Consider the following 21,312-nt stretch of genomic DNA (forward strand, 5'->3'; position numbering starts at 1 on the left):
TCAACGTGTTCAAAATTGATTTTGTAGGCGTGGTTCTCCAGGATCTTCGCTGGGTAGGGCAGATTGGATATCGGTCTGTAGTTGCTTGAGTCTACTGCGCTTTCTGACCTTTTTTTATCAGTGGTTTGATGTATGCTGATTTGAAGGACAGTACTTTCCTCTTTTGAGTGATGGATTACTCTGGAAGCGTGTAGCCAGGGTTCTGTGGTTGAGGATTCCTTGGAACGTCTGGGGGTCCCTTGGAGATCCTGCAAGGTTGATGTCCTTGATCAGTGTGGCAAAGTTTCCTCTGTGATTGGTTCTAGGCAGATGTGTTTTGCTGTATCTGTGTTTCGTCTGATGTCTGTGGTCCAGTGGTCGTGGTTTTATTTGCCCCAACTAGGTTGGCGGTCTCCTCTATTGTGTCTACTTTTGCCCTGAGGTGGTTGGTGATTTTTGTCACAAAGTGTTTGTGTAGGGGTGATGGAATTTTTGCAGGAAGAGGTTTTGAAAAGTTCTTTCTGTGGATTGTTTGCCGATTCTATTCTTGTGGTGTAGAGGTTTTTTTGCTTTGAGGACTGTAGCTTTGTACAGTTTGAGGTGTTTGGTATTTTATTTTGTCTGGTGTATTCTCTCCATTTTGTTTTTCAGTTCTTCTGTGAACCATTTTGCTGCCAGTTTGGTGTTTTAGCCGGTACTGCCTTGGTAATCCTATTGTTGAGTGTGTCCTCTGTTGTATCGGTGGGATCTCTTTCACTTTGGACAGTTGCATTTAGAAGATTTGTTGCGGCCTCTAAGTCCAAGTTCTTCCAGTTTCTTTTCTTGCTGTTGTAGAGTATTTACTTCCTTGCCGGTAGAAGGTTTTGAAGTGGGATGTAGAATGGTATCAAGTAGTGGTCACTCTACACCCTTGGTGTAAGTGGTGCGGAAGCGCATGGTTCTTCCCTGCAGAAGATTGCACCCAGGGTGTGTCCGGCCTCGTGAGTGGATCCATTTACTATTTGCTTGAACTGCAAGGTTTCCAGAAGTGCGCAGACTGAGTTTGCTGTGTACTGTGCTTTTTCCAACCACGTGTTGAAATCTCATATGACTAGGTTGTCGTGGTGGGTTGATAGCATGGCAGCCCCATCCACTAATTTTGTTGCAACGTTGGGGTTTTAAGAAGGTAGTCTGTAGATTAGGAGGAATACTATGGTGGATTGGTTGTTGCATTCTATAATTGCGTTTCCGCCTCCTCTTCAGTTTTCTCTGTTGGCGTGTATTTGTTTTCAATGGCTTTATAGTTGTCAGATAGCCAGGCTTCCTTCGCTTAGGAAGTAATGGATTTCTGAGTGTTTTGACATGGATCTAACATTGAGGAGGCTGAAGTGTAGTTTGCTTGATTTTTCCCTGTCTGGTTGTTGTTAGTATTGTTTGTTCTGACCGGTGTGGTGTTGGTATGGTTTCCATTCTACGTGGGTTTTCCCAGTCTAGCGGGGGTGGTTCTTTGTTGGTCAGTTTTTGTCTAGTAGACCGATAAGGTTTATGGCGGGTTTGGTTCGTTCTGGGTGGTAAATGGGGTAGCTACCTCTCTGTTCAGTCTTCGTGATGTAGGGTGTGTAAGAGTGTGATGGATTCCAACTTGTCCCTTATTCTGGTTCGGGTATTGTTCATGGTGCAGACCGGTTGGGATGGTTTATTAGTTGTCATGTTCCCTTTGGTGTACTGGTTGGGTCTGTATTCGTGATGCTTGTTGGCTGTCGGTTTGTTGTTGCTGTGCTGTTTTTGTTTACCCCTTTGTCGTATGTGGACAGGTCGCAAACTTTGCTCTGTTATTTGTATGTCTCCTTGGGCCCTCTGGTATGTTTTTGAGTTTATGGGGTTGTGGTTTCATGCTGGGGTGCCTTCCTGAGTGGTTTGTGTTTTCTTATTTCTGTTGTCTCTTGTGGCTTTTTTGTCTTTCTTGTGGCGCAGCATTTTGTGTTTTTTTTTTTTTGAGTGGGCGTCCTCTTTCAATTTGTGTTTTTCCTGGTCTTTTGGGTTTAGTCTTTGCTGTTTGTGGTTGGTTGTTCTTTGTATTTGAAAGGTTGTGGATAGTTGAGACCTCGGTTGATGGGACTTTGTGGTTAAGTTAGTTTATTGCTTCTTTCTTTTTTGGATCCTATGTGGGCTCCTTTTTAAAATAAAAATAAAAAAAATAAAATCCTGGAGGTCCTTTTGGTTCTGGTTGTTGAATTGATTGTTGGATTATGCGTCAAGCAAACATGAACTCTTTGAGAACAAATGCATGTGAATACTGGCATATATTGGTGCAGTCAGCATGGAAATGTATTGATTGTGAGGCTGCTGGGTTCCTGCTTTTGGCTGGGATGGCAAAGATTTCTCACCCAGTGGGTGCATTTTGTGTTTAGGCCTCTGGCTTCCACTTTGGCCCAATAGTCTCAATCTTTACCCTTGCCACATTGGGGGTAATTCAGCACAAGTGCAACTAAGCAAAATTGGAATGACAATCTGTATTAGTCCGCATATCATCCTACAAACTGATGTTCAGATGTAATCAGTAAGTCGGCAACAAGAACAAACATGTTTCATGGCGATGCTCTTGAAGTGATCAGCAAGTCATCCTAAAAGCATCAGGAACAAAGCTTTCTAAAATAGGGATGATGTTAGCATATTCATAAAGTCATCCTAAGCCAATCCCCAAATAATCACCCACCATTCTGAGACATTTGCTGATGTCCTTAACCGCATGATGACGTTTGATGTGGGGAATGACTTCTAGTGTAGTCTGGTCTGTAAAGTCATCCTTTTAGACCAGGGTGGGTACTACTCGGTCTGTCACAAAAGGGATGAATTGCCATTTGCAACTTTGGGCCCTTTTATTGGGGCCCTAGACAATGTTATGCCTTTGTCCGACCCTGTGTCTTTCTATTCTCAGCAGATAAAACGGGCAGTATTTTGCGTCTTGCCTTGGTCCGTTGTTGCCTGCAATTAAACTCTGCCTCGCTGACCGTGCTGAGAATGCCCAAACGTGAGAAGAAGGTTGCATCTGGTGACACAGACTCCGTTGAGCATGATGACTTGGGTAAGTCCCTTTACCTGTGTGGTGTCTAGCATGTTTAATTGGCATGTGTGCATGCTGAGTGAACAGCTTTCCTTGCTGTCTGTGGGTCAGCTACCTTGGGAATGGCAGAGGTAATGTAGAATGTGGGGGGATTCCAGAGATGACGTTTGGGGAACTTGGGGATGGGAGCCCAGGGCAGAAGGATGCCTAACCCTTTACTCCCATGTAGCCTTCCTGCCTGAGTTTAGTACATTTACTTTTTTGTACTTCTTTGACGCCTGCGTTATTTCTCTGTGCTGGCTGCTTACCTGAGATTCCCAGATACTACATTCTGAACATCACCCCTTTCAGGGTAGTGCTTCCAGTTTAACAAAAAAAGGAATCACTCCAATGTGTGAGGTTTAAAAGGGCAAAATAGGCAAAGGGGAGACATGGATAATACACCAAAATGTGAGTTAAGGGGGATATAAGCTTTGAGGGAGTGAGTGGGGATGATGGTGAGGGGCATTTAGATGGGGAAGCATAGGCAATGAGACCTTTCTGCCAAGAGATGTATAGAAGCAAGGAACAGAAGAAGAAAGGGGGTGCGTAGCAGGGAGAGGATATGGTAAAGAATATATATAATGGGTATGAAGGGAGAGACTAAGCGGGGGAAGGATGGGAAGAGTCTTGTGATTCTGAGACAGTGGGATAGGGTGTGACATGGGTGAATTTGAGACAGTGGAATGGAAGTGCATAGGTGGAAATGCACAGAACAGAGGGTGGCAATGGAGAAGGGGTAGACGTTGGAGCCTTTCAAGGAGAGGGTCTGCTGGTTGCAAATGCTTTCAGAACTACAAAGCGAGGGGATGCAGGGTGTGATGCCGTGTCGCCTCTTTTATGGAAACTGACTCTGCTCTCACCAAAGTGCATTCTCTCATCTGCCAAGGAAGCCATACAAGGGCGGGGACCCCCTCACACATGGACGCACAATGCCTCTGATGCTGCTCCCTATCCCCATAACATGGCCACACTGACACAGGAGCATTGTAGGCCACACCACCTGCCCATCTGTCCAAACCTGACTTTCCACTGCCATACACGTTGTTTGTTAGTCTGCCTGTTACTTGGATTGCTAGTATTTGTTCACTGTGAGCAAGGGAAGCTGCTACTTCTGTCTGTGCTTCACCAATCCTATTTGGAGGGCAGCTTGTGCTGCCTGTCCATGCGAGTGATGCTTTCGCTGCCTGTGCTCTGGTTGCTCTGTGTGAGCGTTTCTTGTATTGTGGCCATGTGCATGTCCTGTACGTGGGAGAGCACCTTGTGCTGTGCCTGTTTGCTAGCAGTGATGGGAGTTTGTTTTTTGTGAGTGCCTGTACATTCCTTGTTGTTTAGGCCGCGGGAAGCTTGCTGCTACCAATGCTGCCCAGACCATAACCTTTTGTCGTTGAGCAGTGGGATTACACTGCTGTGCCCTGATTGAACGAAATATTACTTTCTGACCAGCTTTTTAAACCTACATCTCTGGCGCGCTTATAACATGTTTTACATCTTTTGTGCATATGCTTTAATGGGCGCGTCACTTGGGAGATGGTGGTACTTTTGTTTTTCTCCTGGGTGGGTGAGGCCCTGGAAGAGCATGTTGAACTGGTCTATGGTGAGCATGTCAACATTAAGTTAGTCAAATTGCTGTAGATGCAGCACACTATAAAAATATTCTCAGTGGTTTTACACAAGCTCCCTTCACATGCATTTAACCCTGGTCTCATCACAGTGTCAAAGTTACTAACACATTTGGGCATAGTGCCTTTATTGACAACCCACACCATTAATGTTTCTTTGTTGCTTGATCCTCTATGCCCTGTGGAAGATTGCTCATAGCTAAACCCAACTGGGCCTTGGAGAACTCGCCAAAGAATCCTTCCCACTCAGGTGGACTTCTGTCAAACTCCCTTTGACAGCCTCTCGTACTTTCCTGCTACATCTCATATGCTCCCCCGCCCCCCGGTCCAATATCCTCCTTTGAGGAAGACCTCACTTTCCACCTTAAGCAGAACACCAAAACTGAGCTCCCAAATTGTACTCATGGGAGACTTCAACTTAGGTCTACACAATGTGAATGATATGAAGGCAACAGCCATAGAGAATACTATCTCGCAGCTTGGCTTTGAACTCTGCGTCAGCGGCCCCACACACAATAAGGGAAGAACCTTGGATTGGCTGGCAGACTTAAATTGCACTACCACGATCCTTGCCAACTTGCTCTGTGCATGGACAGACCGGTTTATAGTCATAATGTCGACAAAAAAATGTCGACAGACAAAAATGTCGAAAAAATAATGTCGAAAATAATAATGTCGACATTCTATACTTTTAATGTAAAAAGTCATAATGTCGAAAAAAAAATGTCGACATTTTTTTTTCGACAATATGACTATAAACCCTTAACACTATCAACACCTCACCCAACACCCTCCTGCAACCCCCCCACACCCCACACCACCACCCTCCCACCCCTCATATGCAACACATTCTAATTATTTATATATTTATTTATTTATTTTTTCAATAAATAAATAACCAACAAAAAGTATCATTTACTATGGGGGGGGTCCCTCCCCCAACCCCCCCTCACCCAACACCCCCCTGCCACCCCACCACACCCCCTAACCACCCTCTCACCCCTCATACTCAACACAATCTATTTATTTATTTATTTTTTTTTTTTTTCAATAAATAAATAACCAAAAAGAGTCTAATTTACTATGGGGGGGGGTCCCCCCCCAACCCCCCCTCACCCAACACCCCCCTGACACCCCCCCACACCCCCCAACCACCCTCTCACCCTCATTCCCAACACATAGTAATTATATATTTATTTATTTATTATTCAATAAATAAATAAACAAATAAATAAAAAGAATATCATTTACTATGGGGATGTCCCCCCCAACCCCTCTCACCCAATACCCCCTGCCACCCCCCACCCCTCATACTCAACACATACAACACAACAATAAATATATATTTATTTATACAACATTTCGAAAAAATGTCGACATTAATGTAAAATGTCGACATTTTTGTATGTCGACATTATTGATTTTCGACATTAATTTGTCGACATTTTGACTGTCGACATTATTGATGTCGACATTATGACTGCACACCGGACAGACCACCATTGAATCTCCAAAATAGAGGCAAAAAGCGAAGTCTAACTCTGAGCACCAATATCAACAAGCCTCATGACCCACAGCCTATATTGTCACCCGTTCCAATTCTCACCAGTCACCATTAAAGAGGTAGAAGACCTCATAGCCAGCCTAAAACCCCTAGATGTCAGTGGGCTATTTGCCCAGCTACGGTTATAAAGAAAGGAGCAAAGGAACTTGCGCCATTTATCACATCCTTCATTAATGCATCCTTTGAAACCTGCACAATCCCAAATAATCTTAAGGAGGCATGGGTCATGCCGCTTCTCAATAAACGAAACCTAGATCCAAACACCCCTGCCAACTACAGACCGATAACTACAGTTCATTGCTCCTGAAAATCCTTGATAGAGTGGCATACCGCCAAATAAAAAAGCACTTAGAAGACAACCTCCTAGGCTTGCGTCAATCTGGATTCAGACCAAGACATGACACTGAAACAGCCCTCCTTGATATGAATTAAAATATAAAGGAAACATTGCCATTCTCTTGCTGTTGGACCTTTCAGGAGCTTTTGATCTAGTTGACCACCAGATCCTCACCAAACATCTGACTACAGTAGCCTCTTTTTCCCCTAATGCAGCCACCTGGATTCAGTCCTTTTTAGCAAACTGGACTATGAGGGTTTTTGCACCCATGGCATCTGGCGAACCAGTACCAATCACTGCGGAGTCCCTCAGGGCTCTTGTCTCTCCCACTTTATACAGTATCTTTACGAGGCTCCTGTCGACCACCTCGCCGGGTTGGGTGTCACCTAAACTAACTATGCAGATAACACCCAAGTCCTCATGACTCTTAAAGGCTGCTATGACAAAGACACTAAAATGGTAAACTAAATATATCTTCACATCCAGGCATGGATGGCCGCCCATGGCCTGTGCCTAAATGATAAGACAGAGCTACTTCTCACAGGCTCTCAATCTCGACTAAACAAGTTAGATACACTCTACAATTCTTTCAACATTGATGGAAACATCATCAAAGTCTCCAGCGAGGTCAAACTTTAGGCATCTATTTAGACTCCACCCTATCCCTCAAGGCAAGTCAATGCAACTGCCTCATTACCAGCATACACTACCAAGTTGATTAATGCCTGCAAACCTAATCTATCAACCTCTCAATTACTCTAGCTAGTGCTCGGATTTTTATCCGAGCTTGACTATTGTAACACTTTATATCTGGGCTCCAATGAATGAAACCTGAGCATATTACAAGTGCTACAGAATAACGCACTCAGATCAGCCTTAAACATCCCACGTATCAGCAATAAGACTGGACACACACTGGCTTCCCGTGCAAGACTGAATCTCACTTCGAAAACTAGTAGTTACTCACACATGCCTGTCCAACACAGCTCCAAAATACCTGGTCAACCAATTCCTTAGGAACCAATCTACCAGACCTACCAGTTCTAACTATTCACATTGCCTCATCATTCCTAAATACAAAAAGCCGGCAGGTCCAGCTTCTCAGTGCTAGCAGCTAAGCTCTGAAACTCCTTGCCCACAGCACTTGGAGCCGAACCATCCTTTTAGTCCTTCAGAAACAGTAAAAGTGTGGCATTTTGCCCAGAAAAATGAAATCTTGCAATTCCCTCCAGCTCTACTTATCTGTACCGATTGATTGAATGACTTTCTGTAACTTTGTATGCTTTCGCTTTCTGTATCACCTCAACTGTATTGATAGTTCACTTTGTATACATGTCAGCTGTCTGGCACCATGACTTGATTTTATTTAATCTTACCTGTATCCCTAGTTCACGTTGTTTACGTTCCTTCTATCTGGTATACTGACTTTATACTTAACACAGGTCAACTGCTATTTGTTTTGTTTCTGTAACTATTGCTCAAGTTTAAGTGCCCAGATACCCTAGGGTTAGGTGCGCTCTTTAAATAAATAAACTAAACTTCTCGGGCTAACCCCTTCTGCTGAAATTGTATGGTCTACATATTCCATTAGTAAATGGAATGGGTAATACTTCTCTCATTTTAAAGGTAACCCACTCGTTGTTAGGGAAATTTTTCATTATTGTGCTTCATCCACTCTCCTAGTGAGACCAGCAGCACTGTTTGCTGGACTTCTGGACCTTTTTCTTTTAATCCTGAATGAGTGGAGCCTTTTTCGACTCATTCATTCTTGTGGGCTCTGTCTTTTGGAATTCTATTCTTTGTAGTCTACCTGTACTATGGAGTCTGTCTGCTCCAACTCTTAAAGGCATCTGTGTTTTACTATTACTTCTGCAGCACAAAGCTACTTATGGACAGTGTTGCTGGGGACCCCCACGGTCCTCCTTCTATAGCCTTAAGTAACTACAGTAGTATCGCTCCCAACACTCTATAGTCTGAGAGATTGGCACACACCACCTTCAGTGGATTGGCAAAGGGATACTTGGTATCCCCCTTATCTCTGCTCCTGTGACATTTTTAATCGCATATACAGTCACCTAGTTATGGCTGGGGGTAGTGGACCTGTTCTTACAACTATTGTGCATTGGTTATATCGCAGGCTATGTCATAGCCCCGGTAGTGCACAGTGGGGGCACCCAAGAACCAACTTGGGGTCTCCCTCCTTTTTTGCCATTACTAGCATGGTTGTTCTTTGTAAGCCCTTCTACCATTCTGAGAGGGTAAGGTGTCAGTGGCCTTTGGCGGGAACCAGTAGGTACCCCCGCCTAGTCTCCAATGTCTGGGCAGGCAGGAAGTGGGGGATGAGTCTTCCACCCCCCCTGTCCTTGAGGGCCTGAATAGGACCAGCTACCACAGGGTGTCTGGTTGTCCTGATTGGGCAGCCAAATGCCCCTTTCTGTAAAATGCTGATAGAGATTGCAAAGTAGTGTGTGCTGGAACTGTACAAAATGTGAGGTTTCTGGAGTGTAAAGCGAGTCGACCACAGGAAACCAAAGTTACTGAAGAAGACGACCAGTGGTGCCTACAGACCCTTTGCAAGATTGTGGAGCGACCACTGCTGTCCTGACCCAGTTTTCTATGCGACAGAGGAGCTACGAGGACTTATTCCCTTCAGCATGTGGGAACAACAAGCCCCATGAGTAACTTTGAAACAAGCCATCTCCCGAGGTCCTAGGAACTTCTAGACCTGCAGAACCCCAACACCAGGAGACATGCTGCTCATTTCGAGGGCATCGTCGTGGAAGGCCGAATCCAGCCAAATCTGTGCTGAGCCCGTAAGGACACTCCAGAGATCCGATCCAGCTCATCCAGACCCCCTCACCAGAGTGTGGGACTGCAGGAAGCGAAGATTGACCGGGCAATCTGTGTCCTTTGTTGGTGCTTCTGAAAAGGCACCAAAACCGCAGAGTGAAGCAAGAAGTTGCTTGTGCTACAGGTCCTCCCTCGAGACTGCCACTGAGACACTGGGCCTCATTACAAGTCGGCGGTAAGAATTCATAATTACTGGCATGCTGGTACTACCGTGTCCATGAAGCACTGCTGCCGGAATAACTGTTTCCGTGTTACTGTGCACGCGCATGCCGGAAACTGTTGCACTGACATGCTGGTAATACCACCAAACTCCCCAGAATTCCCACACCGCCACCGATGCTGATGACTCCGATAACAGCTCCACGCTACCGACGCACTGGTAACAATGGCGCTGTTATTACAGTGACTGAAAATAACGCGTTCGTCGGGAAAGGAAATGGACCGGAGGCCATTAACAAAACACAATCCATTGCAATCCTCCGAGCACAGGAGTGACACTCTTGGGGAGAATTCTCAGAAATGTCCTAATTCCTCTCTACCTTAAAGACCCCAAGCAACTTTGCTGGATTTTGAGGACTGCAGTTTGAACCTGGAGAGAGTGAGACCCTTTTTTTCCACTCTCTCATGTATTTTAATGTGATTTTGAACACTGTTTCTTTTGGTTGTGGGGTCTGACAAACTACATAGGCATCCTCTTTTACATAGTGCAGTGGCATAGGGAAGCCTTTCAGATTTCTCCAAGGTTTAAATACCTTGGAATCTACTGTTTGCAAGAGCAGTGAAGTGAAATTGATTTTACTTATTTGGAACTTTCTAGACCCAGCACACACAATCTTACGATAGGGTGCTGGAGGGCTTACTTAGTATCCCCTTTGTCTAGCTCCTCATGTAACATTTTTATTCCTCGATTAATGGCTGGTGGCAGTGGTTTACTTTTAACTACCGTGGTGTACTTTTACCACGAGCTTAGTTTCCAGCTGCAGTAAAGCACCCAAGGGTGCCATATTTGTCAAAATGGCCCCGGTCGTCTTTTTTTTCCCCGATTTCTTTGTGGAAAGGTTCTTCTTGAGATTTACTCTGCGCGCGAAACCGGTTTGGTCTCTTTGTTCGATTTGTCTTTGGCGGGATTCACAAGTGAAGCCCGCCTCTGGCTCCAGGGTGACTGGCGGGGATAGGAAGCATATGAGGTGCCCTAAACTCTGTGCTTTGTCTCCTAGGAGACAAAAAAGCACTCTTTGGTGATTGGCCGGCTGGCTGTCTGGTATGGACAGCCACCCTGCTGTGTGACAGCTCGGCTGGAATAAATGGGAGAAACCTGCATAAAAGGTGAGGCTTTTTGGCTTGGAAGGCAGTCGACCACTGGACGAAGGAATCCGAAGAAGAACTTGGAAGAGACGCCTGCTGCAACTCCTGGACCATTGGTTTTCCCGGTGAAGCTCTGCTGCTGTGCTGAATCTCTGAATTCATTAAAAGCCCTGTAAGACGACTTTTCCCCTTGAGTTGGTGGGACCAATCAACTCTAAAGCAAGCCCCCTGGACATCCTCTCGAAGCTGGTTGTGATTCCACTGAAGTTTCTGCTGGAAACCGAAGAGCCAGGGAGAGGAACACCAGATGGTGTACGTTGCTTTTAAGTTGGCCAAGAGCTCCAGGAAAATCCTCCTCCCAGGAAGCAGGACTGACCAAGCCTGAGCCACCTCAACCGAGTGCTGGACCCCAGATGCAAGGAAAGCCCATCTCAACAGAACAAGAGTCGACTGTGGTGCTATTTGCTTAGACGCAAGGAGCTGAAACCACAAAGTGCCACAGAATAGAAGTTGGTCCTTTTCTGTCGCCGACTGTCCCATTGCAGTACAGGAGTCCTACAGACGTCCTCCCTCTGGTCCCCACGACTGAGGCCCAGGAACTCAGAATCTGCAGAGCTGCACAGGAACAGAAGCCAAATGAACCGTTTTCTTCTAACCAAAGGTACTGTAAAGTCTAAGAACTTACCTCTTGTTGTGTAACCTCACTTGTTCTCAGTTGAGACTTGTCTTGGTTGCTCCTGTAGAGTTGCTAACAGCTTCTTTACCTCACAAGCCTAATCAGCTTGTGGCCCTACTTTGATTTCTTCTTATCCTACAAAGACTTCTAAACCATTGTGCAAGACTTTTACTTGCCTGCAAGAATTGCTTCAGCTCACCTTGACTTTTGTCCATGTCGCGACCCGTGACCCAAAACTCCACTGGCATGGTCACATGCCAGGTAGGGTTAGGACTCAGGGTTCACTTGGGGCCCTTAGGGCCTTGCATTATCATCATAGACTCTCCTGGAGTCAGTCCTGGCGCCTTTGGCGCCAGGCTCATGTTCAGATTGGGACATTGTCTTGAAGGGACTACTTTTTCTGTGAAGGCCTGCAGCCAACATGGAGGCACCCACACAGTCTAGTTCCTAAGAACCAGACTGTGCGGTGCAGTGTTTTAGGGTGTGGCAGCCCGGACTGCTTTACCTGGACTACTTTACAGAGGGCTATATAAACCACACCCAAGCTACAGAACGTGCTTCGTGTTATTCTGCAGCCAGCAGCGTGACGCTCATCGTGTTCAGAGACCAGCACCCGGCGATCCTTGAATAGCGGACCTGCAGAGGAGACAAAAGAGCATCATTAGCAGTTTCTGCTTACCTGCAACTTTCCATCCGTCGATTGCTGCTGCTCGCGGTCTTCCATCCAGTCGGCAGCATCATCAGGACACCACGCACGCACTGGAACGAAGCACCTGGAGGCAGAGAGAAAGGAGGACAACGTTAAAACAGGTTACTCACGGCATTCACGGCAGTAATCACAAAATCCTCACCTGGCTGGGCATTTCTTGACCCGTTCCGCTCCGGAAATCTTCACACGACCAGAACGACCATTGCGATCTGAAAAGGAATAAAGAATACAGGTTAGCAAGAAAAGACATTACCGCGCTGCACTTTGCGCTTAACCTACCATCCATCATACGCTCCTGCGTCCATCATCCTGGCAGGAGCCTGATCCAAGTAGCGCACCCACCGAACCTCCGTGCACCAAGGGGAAACAAAGAATAGACATTAATAGCAAGAAAGGAAAGCAAGGACATTTTAAGACTGCTATAACCAGACTTACCTCCTTAAAGACACTTGAATGGGTTAGCACCAGTGAAGTTAACTCGGTCGCTTCAACCTGCAGAAAACTGCGCGCCCCTGCACAGAAGGCAGGACGGAGAGCACGCCAGACATCATAACAAGGTGAGGAGTGGACCATCAGGTCGAGTCCAGGGGGCTGGTGGGAGGAAACGAAATCTGTTCCTAAGTAGAGTCCGCCTGTGTTTTCAGGCCCGACCGCCATAGAAGGCATCGTCCAGAATCTGGAAGGTCCAGGGTGAATCCGGCAACCAGGGCATAAGGGCGTCCCCGTGGATACCAGGTGAGCGTAACAGTCCAATTGACTTTGGCCTGGCTCCCTGAATATCTCTTCTTCCCCCTGACTCTGTGTTTAGCCCTCCTTCCAGGAAGGGGTTAACTTACTTTGTATTGGGGGTTCCCAAAAGTACTTATCTGCTTCAGAATATTTGTGAGATCTCTTGTTTTATTCTAATTATCTTTTTCTTTGACATACTCCATTGCCCTAAATTCAGTGCCCTAAATCCAACATTGATGTATTAATGTCCACAGTGTTCTGACTATGGAAGTCACCTGAGGGTGTAGCAAGTGTCCGTGGGCCATCCCAAATGGGTATTGGCTGATTTAGGGAAACTCAGAGTGTGTATTTGTGAGTTACTATTATATTGCCTCTTCTGAAGAAGGCTTAGTCAAACTGACTACTAAATTAATAATTGTTTAATCAAGAAATCTTGTGTTTTGAATACTTTTCACAGTGAATATCTGTGTGACTCCCCTACAGCTCACATTGAGCCCCCTTGAGATAAGCCTGGCTGCTCAACACGCTACCAACCTGTCTAGTACAGACTTAACCAAAGGTTGGGTTCCTATTGCCAGGAGGTTAGGGTTGTTGCAGTGCACCCAAAGGGTACACATGCAATCTTGCCTATCAGACACCCACATCCCGAGCACAGAATCGGATCAGGAGACATGTCCGCAAGGGTACCTGCAACCCGGCCGCGCTTCAGCTAGGCTGAATTGAACATGCTCACAGATACCATAGTCAAGACCAAATATTCAACAATCTCGGAAAGCAGGGCATGCCCAGTTAGGCAAGAAGGCAATCTTGGAGGAGGTGGAGTCGGTACACCACCACAAACTGTCCGGGACTGCCACAAAAGATGGGATGACCTTTTGTCTGAGGTTGTGAAACCTCCTGTCGGCTCGGCGCACCCAGGGCATGGCCACAGGAGGTGGCACTGCATCCCCCATCCACCTGCAGCCATGGGAGGAGACCTGAAGTAGCGTGCTGCACCTAGAGTTGATTGAGGTAATTGGTGCAGCAGAGTCTGAAGCTGTGACATCAGAGGCTGCTGAGTACCCGTGCCCAATGTCACATCCACCTTGGCCACACTATATATAGAGGAGGCAAACATGTCAAGTATGTCGTGTCAAACGCCATGACAGCCCTGCCGGCTGCCCCGCTCCCCCTCCCCCTTCAACCTGGTTGCACACATACACCTTGCAGCCAAACCACAACGTGAACATTAACACAGGCCCCCTGTATCGCCCTCACAAAATGCTCCTGCTGGCACTCACACATCCCCCCCCCCCCGACACAGCCTAACTTGTGTTGTCATCGCCGTGCTAGCACAGGCCCAAGTTGCGTTAGTGCCAAGCACCTACACCCCAGCAAATGACCTGCCGTACACAGCAGTGAAACATGTGGCCCCCTTGTCCCATCCACCACGACCCATGTTGCAAAATCACATATGCAGTAAGTGCCATAGGCAGCAGTCACATGTGGAACAGATCCATGGCACAACCAGCCACAACACAATATCATACAGCTTGTGTGCCACACGCTAACCGGGAACAGTACATCACGGAAGTGCCACTTCACACACCATGTAGGCACACCACACATGCACCCGCACAGTATCCCCGACACAAGCATGTGTGCACCATGCCATGGCCACCACAATGTCCCTTACACAGCATTGTCATTGAAAAGTACTAGCATTCATGTCTGTCTCATCAATCCACATCCATCATTGATGCCCTGCCATTCTGACTCCCTGACGCACATCTGGCAAGAGGCTGGCCAGCCAAGTACATCCAGGGCCACCAGGCCTCGCCGCACGGACCACCACCACGTGCACATAGGACTCCACAGCATCCTCCGGCAGATGTGCCATTGACATCTGCATCCAACCAGCCGCCCACAATCCCGGCGGTCCCTGCACACCTGCTGCCCACCATCCCGGTGGCACCTGCACCGCAGCCGCAAGGACATCCACAAGGGGTTCCTTATGAACACTGGTGAGGTGGCTGGAGCAGAAAGTGTGGACACAGACCAGAGCTACGAGGAGGCCATGGTCTTCAGTCCCTTGGGCCCAATGAGCCCCCAAACCCCACCCTTGCGCAGTGTCCGGGACATTGAAGGGCAGCTTTCGCGTATGGAGCAACGGCAGGATTCCCTGACATCACTTGTTAAAGAGCACCTTCATGAGGCACAACTCATGTGGGAGAGCGTTCTGGACAGTTTACAGTATCAGTAGTACACCAAAATCACATGTGTACATAGTTTTGTAATCACATGATATAGTTGGTGTGGCAAATTCAATTCATGACTGGACAATCCTTATTCTGTGTGATATAATTTTTTTACGTGCAGTGCCCAGTGTGCAAGGTGGCCTGTGCCACGTGTCAGATGGGTGATTGTAGTGCTGTATTAGTTCATCCCATGAAACACGTCCTTCTATTCTATTGCGGTGCTGGCCAATTCCCTGATCATCATCACTGTCATCCTCTGCCACAGGTGGGTGCATGCTCATGTCGGGGACAGGGGGACGTTGCGTCTGATGCACATGTTGTGCAACATTGCACAGGCAAGTACTATCTTACCACATTTTGTGGACTGTACATCAGAGCTCCCCCTGATTCTCTCCGGCAGCGGAACCTTGACTTCAACAGGCTAAATGTCTGTTCAATTGTGCTCAGAGTACGTACATGGCCACGGTTGTATGCCTGCTCGTGGATGTTGTGTGGTTGCCTTCGTGACAGGGGGTAAGCAGCATCACCTGCAGGGGGCCAACAGAAAGTGCACATTGTCATTCCTCTGCCCATGTCATGTTGGCACAGGCTATATAGTTTAGTTTAGTTTCTCTATTTGTACCGCGCGCCGAACCCTGGGGTAACCGGGCGCCGGAGACTTGGATACAGTTACAACATGGCAAAAATATACAATACAGACTGTGAAATAACAACAATACGTGTGGTAGACCAGGTTACAAGATGGTGGACAAGGACATGTGGAGAAGAAGTACATTAAGCAGAGTTTTTGTTGGAAAGCCATGTTTTAGTTTTGGCTCTAAAAGTCCAAAAGGAGTGTTCTGTTCTAAGGTTTAGTGGCATAGCGTTTCATAGTTTGGCAGCTAGGACCGGGAAGCTGGCGCCACCTGCTTTTTTTAGGGAGAATTTGGGAACGGAAAGGCATCGTGAGTATGGCGTTCAGGTTGGTCTAGTTGATGTGTGATTGTGGAAATTTTCTGCCAGGTATTTGGGTGCATCATTGGAGCAGCATTTATGGACAATGACGAGGGATCTGAGAGTGATTCTGTCTCGTAAAGGGAGCCAGTGAGCATCTTGCCTGATACTGCAGATGTGGGCGTGTCGTGGGATACTGAGGGCAGCTCTGAGGGCATTATTTTGAAGCACCTGTAGTTTGTTGAGGTTGGGTTCTGACGTGCCGAGAGAGTGTATTGCAGTAGTCAATTTTTGAGAGCACTAGCGCTCTGGCTAGAGTAATGCAACTGGAGGGAGATAGGAAAGGTTTGCAGGCTTTGATAAGCTTATTTGTGTGAACTGTGGAAGAGGCTGTGGCATTTACCTGTCTTTTGAGTGAGAGAGTAGAGTCTAGATAAACCCCAAGGGTTTTAATTTCTTTGGCTACTGTGATTAGGTTACCGTCTATGTTGATGGACGCGTAACCGGGGTCTAGTTTGTTTAGCCGTGGTTGGGAGCCGACAAGAAGGAGCTCAGTTTTCTCGTCGTTGAGGCATAGACCGTGCTCTGCCATCCAGGCTTGGATCGCCAAATATAGATTGTTGATTCTGGTGGAGTCCTCATCGTAGCACCCTGATAGGGTGATGAGAACCTGGGTATCGTCAGCATAGTTTGTGTATGTGACACCCAGGTTATCTAGGCGGTCAAACAATGGCTTAGTGAAGATATTGTATAGGGTTGGCGAGACGCACAAGCCTTGAGGGACGCCACAGGTGATGGGGACAGGAGTGCTGAGGCCCCCGGGGAGAAGACCCGAGTGGTCCGGTTGGCTAGGAAGGACTAGATCCAGGCAGTCGCCTGGTTAGAGAAGGCCGCTGAGGTCAACAGATGTTCCGTGAGGATCTGATGGTCGACGAGGTTGAAGGCTGCTGATAGATCTAGCAGTAAGAGAATGGCTAGATTACCCTTGTCCTTTGCCTTGTCCATCTGGATTTTTAGGTCCAGTAGGGCTGACTCTTTTCCGTGCCTTGGCCTGAAGCCGGATTGTCTGAGACCCAGGAGGTTGTTGTCCTCCAGGTGCTTCTGTATTTGCAGGTAGGCCACTCTGTCTAGGATCTTTAGGGGTGTCCAGACATTTGGTCGAAAACCATATGGTCGAATTTTTTTTTTTATATATAATATAATTTTTTTTTTCAGGTTTTCGTTTTTAAAAAAAAGTGGGTTTTAGAAAAAAAAGGGGGTTGGTCGGCCAGTTTTCATTCGACCAAATGTCTGGACACCCCAAAAAAAAAAAAAAAAAATTCTACCATTTGGTTTTCGAGCAAATTGGTTCGACCATTTGTCTGATCGACCAATTTTTTTCGACTAAATGACTGGTAACCATCTTTAGGCTGTAGGGAACGGTGGTGATTGGTCTGTAGTTGGTTGGGTTATTGGGGTCTAGATTAAGTTTTTTTAGTAGTGGCATGGCCCAGGCCTCCTTGAGGCGCTAGGCACTGAGCTTGATTTGAAGGATGCGTTGATAAGGGCGGTTATGAAGGGGACCAGAATGTTGGCGCCTTCCTGGATGATGGGAGCTGGGCATGAGTCCCCTTGGCATCTGGACGGTTTGAGGCCCTTAATGATGCTTTCTACTTCTTTAGTGGATACTGGTGAGAAGGAGAAGGGGGGCAGGTGGGTGTTTTGGGAGTGGTGGATGGTGGATGGTTTGTTTTTTTGGATAGGCTAAGCTTTTTCTGTTCGATTTTGGATTGTAACATGGTTTTGTCTGCTAGGGCTTTTTGAATCCTCTCACACCAGTCTGCATCTTTTACGCAGGTTTCTGCCAGTGTGGGGGGGGATTCGAGTTCCCTGAGGATATTGAAAAGCTCTTTTGTTTTGGATTTGGCGCTCTCAATTCTGTTGTCCTATGTCTCTTTTTTGGCCTTGAGGATGGCAGTTTTGTAGGTGGTGGCTGCTATCGAGAGTTGTGTTTTGTTGGAAAGGTTGGGCGTTTTTCTCCAGGTAGCTTCTGTGGCTCGTTTGGAGTTTCGGAGGATTTTTAGCTCTGGTGTGAACCATTTGTTGATGTGGGCTGCCGATTCTAACGTTTTGATGGAATAGTGATGGATTTCAATGGACGCACATGCAGTATTCATTTAAGCTAACATATGTCCCATTTCAGTTACTTGATATGTACTATGTAAAAATGCTTGTGGGTTGTGTGGGATGCAGTGGCTTTCACTTGGGCCATTTGCATTGAACATGACCTCCGACCTCTGTTATACCAGTGACAGAATTTGAAAAGATGCATCTATTGTTCTTGTGTTATGAAGGAAAACTGAACACTGCGTCCATGTGAGTACGCTTTTGCATTTCACATGAGTAGCATGTGTGATTGTGTGGTTCGATGAGGCAGGGGACGTGGGCATTTGGTGTGTTGGCTGACACTGCTGTGTGGGTTGGTGCTGTGGTGGTCTGTCCATCAGGTGGTGTCTGCTGACATGTGTTACAGGTTTCAAATCTGTTGTGATGCGTTATGATACTTGTAGTTTTTGTTCAGATTGGCTGCTGCCATACATGCACCGGATAGATATCTAAGTTGCAGGAACGCCTGTCAAGGGCTTGTGTCAGACATGCTATGACTGTGTAACGGCTTCAGTCATACCTGTACACTTTCATGTTTTATGCACGCACAACACAAACTACATACTTGTCCCCTTATAGTTAGTGAATGTACATATAGTTCTATGGACTCTATTCCTGGAATTATTAATCATGGCAACCATTCCCCTTTCCACTCCATATCCTGCACATGTTTCATCTCGTGGTGTTTTTTTTTTTCTTCTCATTTTCGGACCATATGTAAGTGGTATGTGAGCTGGAAATAAGTATTCTATATGCACAGCCACCCAATTCAAAAGTGCTCATGGCCTAGTAGTAGGAATCACTGAGCAGCCAGGTATGCTGTCCACCGGGACATGCCATGTACTGAGGCAGCGTGGAGTTATGCAGCACTGTGGAGTCATGGGTGGAACCGGGAAATCTGGCACAGCAATGGGTTAGGCGGCCATCACACACCATCAGCATGTTCAGTGACTGATATTGTTTCCTGTTGCGGTACACAGCCTTCACAGCATGCCTGGCCACCAGCTCCACATGTGTGTAGTCCAATGCACCAATGACATTCGGCATGCCTGCAGGGGCATGGAAAGCTACTTTTGTGATGTTTACCTGGTCTGCTACGTGCCGCAGGAGTGCATAAATGACTTCAAACAGGACACGTGAAAAACAGGGTTGTTAAATCCCATGCAGCTCTGGTATGTGCCTCTAACAAGGAAGTGTAGCACAGACACTACCTTGAGCAGGGGGGGTGGCTGTGAGTATATTTGGGGCTGAGCAGGTCTTCATGGATCAGGTCCACTATATTGATGATGGTGTCCCGGTCTAGCCGTTACAGGGTGTGGATCTGCATTTCGCTCAGGTTTAATGGCCCTTAAACCATTAGTGGATGTCGGCGTGGTGCAACAGGCTGGGCAATGGGGTTTTGTTGAGCTATAATAGTCCTCCTTCTCATAAACCTCTGCTGCATCCTCTGCCTCTTCAAGTAATAGTCCTGCAGGCATGGCCTCCAGCTCCAGTACTGCTACTGCTGCCGCTAGGATTTTGTTAGGGGTGTGGGAGTGGTCCTTTTCTGCTTGTAGCGCCTGTGCTGATTATTTACACCTGTGGCATGTTTCTACACACAAGGCTGAGCGCCTGGTCCGCGATTTCATGTTCATACCGGCACAGCTGCAGTGGCACTCCGCAGATAGCAGCAACGCCAGATGCGGCGAGTCACTTATGGTGCTGGTGATACCAGCATCCTGACTCCTACTGTGCTGGTCCGGGAAAAAGGTGCCGGTACAGAACTACCAGCACCATTGTTTCCGGGCCAGCAAGGTTGTAATGAGGCCCACTGACCATTGTCCTGCCTTTTTGTCACCAGTCCAGGGAATCTGGAGGTCTGGTTCAGAGCTGCCACATCGTGGAGGAGCAACCACAAACACTTTCTTCAAACCAAAGGTAATGCAGAGAAACAGATATTGCTTACCTGATTCCAAGAAGTCGCTACAGAGCGTTGGCATGCACGCAGAGGTATCCAGGGCAACCCTTTTACCTCTGACCCAAGCTGCCGCTCGTGTCACCTTCTTGAGTTGTTTTTAGGTCTCCTTTGTTAGTTGCTAACTTTAGCCACTGGAAGAAATCTGCAGGAACTCAAGCCCTCTCAGAACTGCCTTTAGCTAGGGTTGTGTTTTTGCACTTAAAAGACTTGCCAGGCGAAGAAACAGTCTCTATAACCTTGAACTAAGCTCATGTTGCACTGACCACTTAGTGTCCGCCCTTTAGTAACTTTTCTATGTGTTTGCAGAGTTAATGCATTACTGTATGACCTGTCGCAAACTGCATTAGTGCGCAGTTACCGATAATACGATAACCTTGTCTTTCCCCTTTTTTTTTCAACACTTTATTAATTTTACAAAATGAATGCAATATCAGTTACAATTTCTTTCTGAACAATCAATGAATACGCTAACAACTTGCCTATGATACAGGCTTGTACTATAATAACTGTAATATGGTACAATCCCCAATAATTTATTGTCCTCGGACATAAAACCCACAGAACACATCGAACGGTGACAAAACATTGAGAAAAGAGAAAAAAAAATGATAAAATAAGAAATGTACACCTACCCTCCCCCAACCAGAATTCCTCACGCAAGTGATTAAATACCTACCCACCATAGAGGCTGTTAAAAGTTGACCAGAGTTCTAAGTAATTATCGTCTTTATTTAGTTGACCTTCTCAGTCAGAACACTTGCATGTCACTCGCCCAACTTTTCACTCAGTTTTTTTTTCTCCTTGTTCTCCACAATTTTAATATTTGTTTTACAACCACTACTAGCACTTTGTCAATCTATTGACTATACTGCCTAGCAATCTTGCACCATCCTCTATCGGCTAGTAAAAGGACTTGCAAAGGCATCCCAGGAAAGGCCATTGGTAATACTGTGTCCGTTCTGTCCAGTACCCCCAACTCCCCAATTCCTTCGCCCTAGAACAATCCACAACATATGCATAAGAGTACCCCTCTCCTTACCCCAACCTCAGCAAACAGTCCCCACGACTGAGGCCCAGGAACTCAGAATCTGCAGAGCTGCACAGGAACAGAAGCCAAATGAACCGTTTTCTTCTAACCAAAGGTACTGTAAAGTCTAAGAACTTACCTCTTGTTGTGTAACCTCACT

The 21,312-nt window shown here is 46.7% G+C and overlaps 1 protein-coding gene across 2 annotated transcripts in view; it reads left to right on the forward strand.

The window, feature by feature from the left end:
* The window catches only part of APEX1 (apurinic/apyrimidinic endodeoxyribonuclease 1), a 132,094-nt gene that overhangs the window by 15,007 nt on the left and 95,775 nt on the right, over positions 1-21,312 (forward strand). The window contains exon 2 of one of the 2 annotated variants that reach the window (XM_069609466.1): positions 2,897-3,043. In XM_069609466.1, the coding sequence (XP_069465567.1) occupies positions 2,980-3,043 (64 nt within the window). In that variant the 5' untranslated portion in view covers positions 2,897-2,979. The remainder of the gene's footprint in view (positions 1-2,896; positions 3,044-21,312) is intronic. The other variant, XM_069609467.1, reaches the window with a different exon arrangement.

The sequence above is a fragment of the Ambystoma mexicanum genome, chromosome 8 (genome assembly GCF_040938575.1).
Source record: "Ambystoma mexicanum isolate Mex_15411 chromosome 8, UKY_AmexF1_1, whole genome shotgun sequence".
In the NCBI taxonomy this organism is placed as follows: Eukaryota; Metazoa; Chordata; class Amphibia; order Caudata; family Ambystomatidae; genus Ambystoma; species Ambystoma mexicanum.